General features: G+C 43.9%; 1 protein-coding gene across 1 annotated transcript in view; it reads right to left on the bottom strand.

Annotated features, from left to right (window-relative positions):
* Positions 1–3,041: 3,041 nt before the first annotated feature.
* Positions 3,042–9,660, bottom strand: part of galnt9 (polypeptide N-acetylgalactosaminyltransferase 9) — a 218,682-nt gene continuing 212,063 nt past the window's right edge. The window contains exons 10-11 of the mRNA XM_034090281.2: positions 6,642–6,809; positions 3,042–4,411 (exon numbers count right to left, since the gene is read on the bottom strand). Of these exons, the coding sequence (XP_033946172.1) occupies positions 4,265–4,411; positions 6,642–6,809 (315 nt within the window). The 3' untranslated portion in view covers positions 3,042–4,264. The remainder of the gene's footprint in view (positions 4,412–6,641; positions 6,810–9,660) is intronic.

Genomic DNA, 9,660 nt, shown 5'->3' with positions numbered 1-9,660 from the left:
TTGTTCAAGACGTACACCACCACTTTTTGTTGCAAGGTTTGGGGGTTTGTTCTGAGGGAAGGGTTATGTTAAGGGTTAGGGTCGGTCAAAACCAAATGAAGTACTGTAAATGTGAAAGAGCCTAAACACAACACTCTTAAACAAAGCAGGTACATTGAGGACTCAACAGGCCTTTCATGCCAAAGCAATGTATTCAAAGTCACTGTTCAGAGTATGGAACGCAGTACTGAACCTTTTAAATGTTGGGGTGGTCAATGCATTACAATGCCACAGTGATGCGTCCTAAAACCGGGAAGTAAGCTCATGGGTTCCTTCGACAAAAAAGCAATGCAATTTCTCCATAGGATTTTGGAATCTATAGATTTCTGATTAGAAAATTATAAAAGTAAGACATGTGGAGATTATCCAACTGAACAAAACGTGATCTGTCTCTTAAATGTGTGTCAACCACAGACCTTATTTGGAGCTATTTTCCAAAATCCTATGGAGAAATTGCATTGCGTTTTTGTCGAAGGAACCCATGAGCTTACTTCCGTGTTTTAGGACGCGTCACTGTGGCTCTCTATAGAAGTGATGTATTATATAACCAATAAAGGACTGTGGGTGTATTTGATGTTCATGTCTTTCTTATGGTTTTGTTAAAAAAGTTGAAAGCATGTCGGAAGACACTTTCAAGTCTTTCTTTTTAAACTGCCATATTTTTGGCTGGACATGAAACAAAACTGAGACAATTAAAGAAGTTTCTTTCTGAGCATAATAATTGGAAAGCTTTCAGTTAATCCAGTGGGAGGGTTGAAATAATCACAGTACACAGAGCCAAAGAAACTGAGGAAGTTGTGAGGGCAGAACAACAGACAGGCTGGGACAAAAGAAAGTGCGTGGTTGTGTTAACCAGCCAGGTTCAGTCCGGGAGCTAAAGTTGACACTAATTCCTTTCATTGATGACAGAAATGATATTTAGTTAAAGTGGATCCATCATGCTATATTTGAATAATATATTGTAGGGCCATGCCTATATAAAACATGTCTGTGAAGTTTTTTTTTCAAAATACCAAACAGATCATGCATTTTAGCCATGCCTCATTTCACTCTATTTGCTCTATTCCAGCCCTGTTTTCACACAGGCTGATTCTGTGGCAAATGAGCTGCAGCTGACCACGCCCCCCTGCAAAGAAGGGGGGCGAGGCACGAGCGCCATGTTACCATGCTGTTACCATGCTGTTACCATGCTGTTACCATGCTGTTACCATGCCACGGCAACCTCTCATTCCCCTGATTGGTGGAGAGTTGGCCATATAGGCGGAGCTCTCCGTTTCTGACGTCAGACTATTTTCAAATCTGGATCAGTCTGTATCAGATCCGTTGCAGCCCCTCTTTTTAGAGATTTGGGTATGGAGGAAAAGAGAGAGGGTTGTGTTTTCTGACACTTGGTGAGTTCCCTGGAACACCGGGGACACATATTCATGTATAAAAGACGTACAAAAGTGCATTTTGCATGATAGGTCCCCTTTAACTTAGGTACAGGAGGCCACGTCTCAACCACACCTGTAATCACCTGCTAAGCTCATACCCCTTCAACAAGTCTACATTGTTTCTCTCCGATTTCATGAAGCAACCTCCCTCTTCCTTCCGTGAATCCCCTTCCTCCCTCATCTTTCCCATCATCCCTCCATCCCTCATCCCTACATTCCTTCAACACTGCATCACTTCCTCTCTGCATCCCTTTGACCCTCATCCCTCACCCCTAGATTCCACCAGGTCCGTCTGCGCCGCGTTACGGCTGCGTTACGGCTGGGTTACGGCTGCGCCACGGCGTTCGCAGAAATCGCGGCCACTCTAGTCTATGGGTGCTATTCCACCAGACGCGCCGCGTTACGGCTCAGAAGCGTCCCAGAAGCGTCTCGGCGCTGGGCTCCGATCAAAATAGGATCTATCTATTTTCGACGCGAGGCGTTGCAGAGGCGCCGGGCAGGAAGTGGACCGGTCAGAGCATCAGGCCCATCCGCAAAATAAACTACTTGTGCAGACCCTATCCCTCCGTAGTCTTTCAAGTAGGAGGAGAAATGCCAGCGTTCTCCTCCGGTTTACAGGCACTGTGTGAATTATATATATAATAATTATGATGATGAATTTTACCACTAAAATACAGCAACACATCTTTGATTCATGTCGTTTATAGCTGGGATATTACACTTATTATGAACTTTGTCTGCACAAAGTAGCCTGTCCAGGAAATATGCCCAAAGCAACAAAAGCGAGCCGGCAGGCAAGACGCTCCGCTTCTGAAACGCGCCCGGTGGGGAATGACGCCGGAGGAGGCCGGACCAAAACCGCGAGGCAGACGGACCCGGTGGAATCGAGGGGTGACTCCCTTCCTCCCTCACACTCTAAATCCTTTATTCCCTTCCTCCATCCCTCCTTAAATATCTTCATCCCTTCCTCTCTTCATTCATCCATACCTCACTCCCTTACATCCCTTCGACCCTCATCCCTTCCATAAATCCATCTGATCCTTTATCCCTTCATTCCTTTATACACTTTTCACCCCCATTCCTCCCCAATTCTTCTTCCCTTCCTCCTTACATCCTTTCTTCCCTTCCTCCGTAAATCCCTTCATCCCTACGACCCTCATCCTTCACTCCCTATATCCCTCCTTCCCTTCATCCCTTCCTCCTGTCACCTCCTATTTTATCTGGTGCATACTTAGTGTCATTGACTCACGAGTCCCTCGACTTCAGTTTCTCTTCCAGACCAACCTGACAGATGACATCCTTCACCCTCTTCACCCCTTCCCCCTCTTCATCCTCTTCACCCTCTTCATCCTCTTCACCCCTTCACCCTCTTCACCCTTTTCACTCTCTTCATCCTCTTCATCCTCTTCACCCTCTTCATCCTCTTCACCCTCTTCATCCCTTCACCCTCTTCATCCTCTTCACCTTCCCTTCAATAACTCTTGGAAATAGGTCTTGGCCCACATGGTTTCATGGCATTGTCCTTGCTAGTAGAGCAAGTGTTCGGACAAAGAAAGAAGGAGAGGTGACTCATCATAAAAATGATTTTATTATCCTAATCGTTATCAGAGAACGGATATCAATTATTCACTTTTTACAATATTACTATCATTAGACTGTTTTATATATTAAGAATTTTAAAATAACTTTGTACATGCTTTTGGGTCTGACGTTCCCCGGTCAGAGTCAGCAGAGACATGAGGAGGAAAAGGCACATTCTCCTCAGTGAGCAATGCAGTCCAAAGAAACACAGAACTGCAGTGGTGTGTGTGTGTGTGTGTGTGAGTGTGTGTAAGTGAGTGTGTGTGTGGGTGTAAGTGTGTGTGTGTGTGTGTGTAAGTGAGTGTGTGTGTGTGTGTGTGTGTGTGTGTGTGTGTGTGTGTGTGTGTGTGTGTGTGTGTGTGTGGGTGTAAGTGTGTGTATGTGTATGTGTGTAAGTGTGTGTGGTGTGAGAGTGTGTGTAAGTGAGTGTGTGTGTAAGTGTGTGTGTGTGTGAGTGAGTGAGTGAGTGTGTGTGTGTGTGTGTGTGTGTGTGTGTGTGTGTGTGTAAGTGAGTGTGTGTGTGTGTGTGTGTGGGTGTAAGTGTGTGTATGTGTATGTGTGTAAGTGTGTGTGTGTGTGGTGTGAGAGTGTGTGTAAGTGAGTGTGTGTGTAAGTGTGTATGTGTAAGTGAGTGTGTGTATGTGTAAGTGTGTGTGAGTGTGTGTAAGTGAGTGTGTGTGTGTGTGTGTGTGTGCGTAAGTGAGTGTGTGTAAGTGTGTGTGCGTGGTGTGTGTGTGCGTGTGTGTGAGTGGTGTGAGTGTGTGTGTGTGTGTGAAATGCTTCCTGCTCAGAGGACGGGCAGCCCCTGTGAAGCCTATTACATGTCTGCCAGCACGATATGTCTGAAAAAGACTCCACATCACAGCCCAAAATAACGTCTTTCGATTTGCTCAAATTCACTCACTGAACTAAACACGCTCACACACACTTTCTTATTTCAAAAGTCTGATAGTTTTACAGTAGAAACAAAAGAGTTGCGTCCGACCCCTTCATGGGCTGGTGTCCTCGTAATCTGTTCTATACATGAGGCTGAACGGCAGACAGCGCAGATGTCCGTGAACGTATCAGATTCTTCTTTCGATGACCTCTGAGACCCGAGGGAGGTGTGCTGCTGGCTGCCGTGTGAACTATCTCACACTCCGCTCCTCTCTGAACCGTCCACCGCTTGAGATCCACATGTGACTCAGAGGCTTTCTTCTTCTTCTATGGCTTCAATGTCTCGGATGCTTAATCCAGTTTCGGATCATCCACTTCTGCCCGGAGCATCTCTGGACCACCAGGCGGAGGCCGAAGTTGGCGTCTTTCGACATTTCTACCTCCAAGCATCGACCGGTGTCCCTGCTGATGATGGGGCCGTTCTGCAACCAAACACATGCACATATGACACATTTAATAAAACACGTATATATAAGCTTCCCTTTTTTCAATGCCTGTTCAAATCAGTTATTAAGTAACTATGGTTACCTTTTGTAACCCTAGTAAACGGTAAAGTTCTTGTCCAATTAAACAGACATTTGCCCATTGATATTTACATAAACATAGCAGCTTATGGGACTAGGGTTACGATCTGTAACCTTCGTTCTGACGCACACAAGATCTGCCCTCTACTGGACTCTCTGGGTACCCGAGGAACGTATTGCACCAAAACATCGCCCAACAAACAAGCAAAAGACGGTACGCTGTTCGCCGATCACTGAAGAACAAAAGGATAGCAGACAGTGGTGGCCGTCTTTGCCATTTTTTTTGTTTCTTAGCTTTTAAGGTTATTTGTATAGTTAGATTTTAAATCTGGTGTAGATACTTGTCTTTCGCATCCTCTTTTAATGCTAAATTATTTTCCTAAACATATTTTTTATTATCCTTATATATTCCTTTTTTTTACCTACTTTGCAATTTATTTGTTTAGATTGTTTCTGTTCCCACCACCAGATAAAAAACGTACCTGGCAATACACTTGATTCTGATTCTGATAAATACTGTATGTTGTGCACCGGGTAGGCTCTTCCTGATTGGCCGATGTGTGCGAATGAGTGCTTGTGATTGGAGAGGAGTATTACCCATAGAGTCTGGTAGAGGGGGAAGCCTGTGTGACTCAACATACTGTAACTTTCTGTTTTACCCTTCGCTTCATGTGTTGCCTCTTGAGTGTGTATTCTGTTTACTCTGTACCTGTGTGAAGTCCCAACGTCTATAGATAGATAGATAGATAGATGGGGAGAGAGAGAGAGAGATGATAGATGGGGAGAGAGCGAGAGAGAGAGAGAGCCTCTTGAGTGTGTATTTACTCTGTAGCTGTGTGAAGTCCCAAAGTCTATCTATAGATATATAGATAGATAGATGGAGAGAGAGAGAGAGAGATGGATAGATGGGGAGAGAGAGATAGATGGATAGATAAAGAGAGAGAGAGAGAGAGAGATGGATAGATGGGGAGAGAGCGAGAGAGAGAGCCTCTTGAGTGTGTATTTACTCTGTACCTGTGTGAAGTCCCAACGTCTATAGATAGATAGATGGAGAGAGAGAGAGAGACGGATAGATGGAGAGAGAGAGAGAGATGGATAGATGGGGAGAGAGCGAGAGATGGATAGATGGGGAGAGAGCGAGAGAGAGAGAGAGAGAGCCTCTTGAGTGTGAATGTACTCTGTACCTGTGTGAAGTCCCAAAGTCTATCTATAGATAGATAGATATATGGAGAGAGAGAGAGATGGATAGATGGGGAGAGAGCGAGAGAGCCTCTTGAGTGTGAATGTAAATGTGTGAAGTCCCAAAGTCTATAGTAATCGATTATTCGACCCCCCCCCCCCCCCCCCCCCCCGCGGGAGGAAAAAAAAAAAAAACTTCCGTAAAGAAATCCCGTTGTTTTCTTTACTGGAACATGTTTAACAGTACAAACAACAAACAAGCATGTCATCACAACGACGTGGCCTTGAAGTGAAGTTGGTAATGGCCGGCTGTGCTGCGTCTTTCTCTGTAACCTCGTTGGCGTGCTTCGCACTCAAATGCGAACGCATTGTTGAGGTTGAGCTGTGATAGACCAACGTCTTTTCGCAGAGCTTGCATTTAACTTCCTTTGGACTTGTAAGTTCGAAGTAGTTCCACGAGGAACTCTTTTTACCTGCCGCTTTGTTCATCTTTAGTCGCACGTGTGAGGGAGAGTGGGGGCGGGGGTGGGGTGTAGCGTGCTGCAGCAGCAGTCTGCTCTGCTCGCAGGCTTCCTCCAAGTTTACAGTAAAACAAACTGGTGGTGTGACCAATGGCCATTTACAATTATTAATACTATTACTATTATTAGCATATATATATTTATATATATATTTTGGTTGAAAATAAGCCAGAAAAAAAAAACATAAATAATAAAGAAAATATAAATAATAAAAAAAAATATATATAAATAAAATCGATTTTTAAAAATAATATTCGATTATGGAGACTGTAACGAATATTCGAATAATCGAATAATCGCTGGCATCCCTAATAGATAGATAGATAGATGGAGAGAGAGATAGAGAGAGAGATGGATAGATGGGGAGAGAGAGAGAGAGAGAGAGAGAGCGAGAGAGAGAGCCTCTTGAGTGTGAGTGTACTCTGTACCTGTGTGAAGTCCCAAAGTCTCTGTGAAGTCCTTGAAACAGTGTCACATTTTTTCAGTCTGGGAGCGTGTCCCCTGCCATCGTCGACGAGGCATTTTGTGTCAGGCAGGAAGGTGGTCGACCCCAGGGGTCCTAGCTGGAGAAGCCCCTCTGTAGCGTAGCGGGCGAGCTGCAACACAGAGACACCAAAGTGTTACACTGCTGGAGTCAGTCCTGTAGCAGCCATAGCAACATGGCAACAGCAGCTCAGAGAAGCACGCGCTGGGCTTCAGTGAGCAAAGTGAATGTGTTGCGTCTGCGCGGCTGCTTGTTTATGCTCTGCACGGCAGCAGGAAGTCCAGAAGCAGAACTAGGGCTGGGCGATTTGGCCTAAAAATAAAATCTCGATTTTTTTTCTAACTAATGGACAATTTTCGATTTAAACCTCGATTTTTTTCTGTTTTTTTCTAAACAAACCAGACCAAGGCAACATTTCAATACATATTTCCTTTAATAACACAATACAAATAAATGAGATTACCAAGTAGTCTAGGCCTATGTGAACAAATCAGTTGTTCAAGAATAAAAAAAATAAAATAAAAACAGCACCACGGCACTTGGCTGTCATTAATGTGCAAAGATTTTTTTAAATCAAACTGAAAAAAAAATCTCTTGTAGGCCATCCCTGAAAAAACTTGTAAAATGAAATACAACAAATAATAAATAATGATAATGAAATTAATAAAAATACCCTCAAACAAAATAACATCCCTTTAACTTTCTAGGAAGTTGTCTTTCTACAGACCTTACACAGAACAGTTGTTTGTTCTATGTATGACCGCTTGTACCCGAACCACTTCCATACAACTGAAGTAGCACCTTTTTTAGGAATGAGTTCTTCATCTGTGTTCGTGGACATTTTTATGGTACGTCTGTCGGTGAAGCGGTGAATGTGATTGTAGTAGGCTATGTGACTACCCGATCTGCAGCTCTGCACATGCGCACAGTGTTATAAATTAAAATCAATGTTTTTGATGGCATAAAGTACCTTAAACATACCGTCAGTTTAAATGCCGTTTTATACTGAAAAACCAGAAGTTCTCGTGCGCAGTTGTTATGCTTTTATTCTGAAAATCCTTCATCTCCGGTTAGCATTTAGCATGTGGCTAATATACCATTTACTATAGAGGTGAATTTAGTAGCGATATGACACGGAGTGTTGCACACCGAAACCTACTGATTTCAACACTACAACTACTGTATAGACGTCGAGATATTAGTATTGCTGAATATTAAATGAAGGTACAGTTTATTTGGATACGTTTGTTTACAGACGTGGGTAGCATGAGACAACAACCGGAACTACCAGAAATGAAACCAGCCGTGAAGTTTTTCCTGTCTTGAGTATTGATTGCAGTGTTCAAAACCATATTAAATGGAAAGTCATGAAAGAGATAAGGAGGAGAAAAGGCGTGTTTAGTTATATATGTAATGTACAATGTCTGAGTCCTCTGTTATGCTCAACAACGAACAACGAACACAGCATAACAACAGCAGATCGGTCAGAGCTGCAGATCGGGGAGTCACAGGCAATGTGGCTGAGTGTTGTGCGCGTTCTGGAAAGTGAGAGAGTAAGCTACTACGGAGTCCCTTAAAGCAAAACAAATCTGCGGAGTCTAGAAATGCTTTAAAATCGCGATTTTTCGGTTCAGCCATTTCACAAACCGTAGGAAAGTAAAAATGCAAATTAATCGTGAAAACCGAAAAAATCGCCCAGCCCTAAGCAGAACCCCTTTATTCGCCCCACAGCGGGACATCTACACGGTGACAGCACAGGGCACGGAGCAGATACAGACAGACACATCCAAGGTGGGACAGATAAGTAGCAGCATTACATATAACTGTGTAGTGGCAGTGTGATAAAGCAGTTTGAAGGTCCAGGTCAGTGTGCATGAGAGAAAGAAAGCTGTTCTTTTCATTCGGCATATTTCTAAAGAAGCCTTTCAACTAATGTGCATGCAGTTTAAACATTGCATACATAATGTACATGCTGCACTCGATCCTTGCCAAGAGAACGCAGTCTCTAACATCAACATGTTTCTGCTTTCTTGGCCATTTCACAAGTTCGATCGTGGAACACATTTGAATTCTTCTGAGGTGCTTTCTCTCCTTTGCTCCGATTTGTGTGAACGTATTGTTAAGTTTGCTCTGCCTCATAGGATGGAGAGGTAGCAGCGACGTGCAGGCAGGGGAGGCAGAGCCATACTGCAATGTAACGGAAAAACTAAATAGTAATAATAATGTTGTAAATGTGATTTCTGTTTGATTCCAATCGCTTTTTATAGTCAAAATCAGCAAATTGGCCGAGCTCCGCTACAACTACGGGTAGCGATGAGGAGTGAGGCAGGGACGAGCTCTGCCTCTCGTAAGCCCACAGTAACTGGCTGGAGCGCGGGCACTAATGTAACGCGGGCACTTAATTTGTGAGCGCGCTCCAGCCAGTTGCTGTGGGGTGAGCTGAGGCCCAGATGAGATCTGCCTCACCTCAGATGCGTCACCCCACAGAAACTGGCTGGAGCGCGGCCCTCAGCGCATGCCTGCACAGGGACGGTCGACGCGAACAACAAGCTAGACTTTTGAAACTAGAGGAAGAAAAGGAGGACTTTTACAAAACGGTAATAGAGATGTTTGTCCAGAAGGAAAGCATGGACTTCATCTTCCAGTCAAGGTAAGACCACCATTGTAATGAAAATGGAACAATCCAATATTTGGATGTTGGGTATACTTTTGTTGAACGGTCTGTTTAAAATGAATCGAAGCATCAGACTAAAAAAGCTTTTGAAAATAACTGAATATTTCGATTAAGGTCAAAATATAATATTTGTAAATCTGACTCTGACAGAGTCAGTGCCTCACCAGCCACGAACCTCACCGCACGTCACTGGTATATAGATATATAGAGAGATAGATAGAGAGAGAGAGATGGAGAGAGAGATGGAGAGATGGAGAGAGGGGGAGAGAGAGAGAGATGGGAGAGAGAG

This window comes from Pseudochaenichthys georgianus, chromosome 9, assembly GCF_902827115.2.
Source record: "Pseudochaenichthys georgianus chromosome 9, fPseGeo1.2, whole genome shotgun sequence".
Lineage (NCBI taxonomy): Eukaryota > Metazoa > Chordata > Actinopteri > Perciformes > Channichthyidae > Pseudochaenichthys > Pseudochaenichthys georgianus.
The sequence above is the reverse complement of the archived record's forward strand: the minus strand, read 5'-3'. Positions and strand labels throughout refer to the sequence as shown.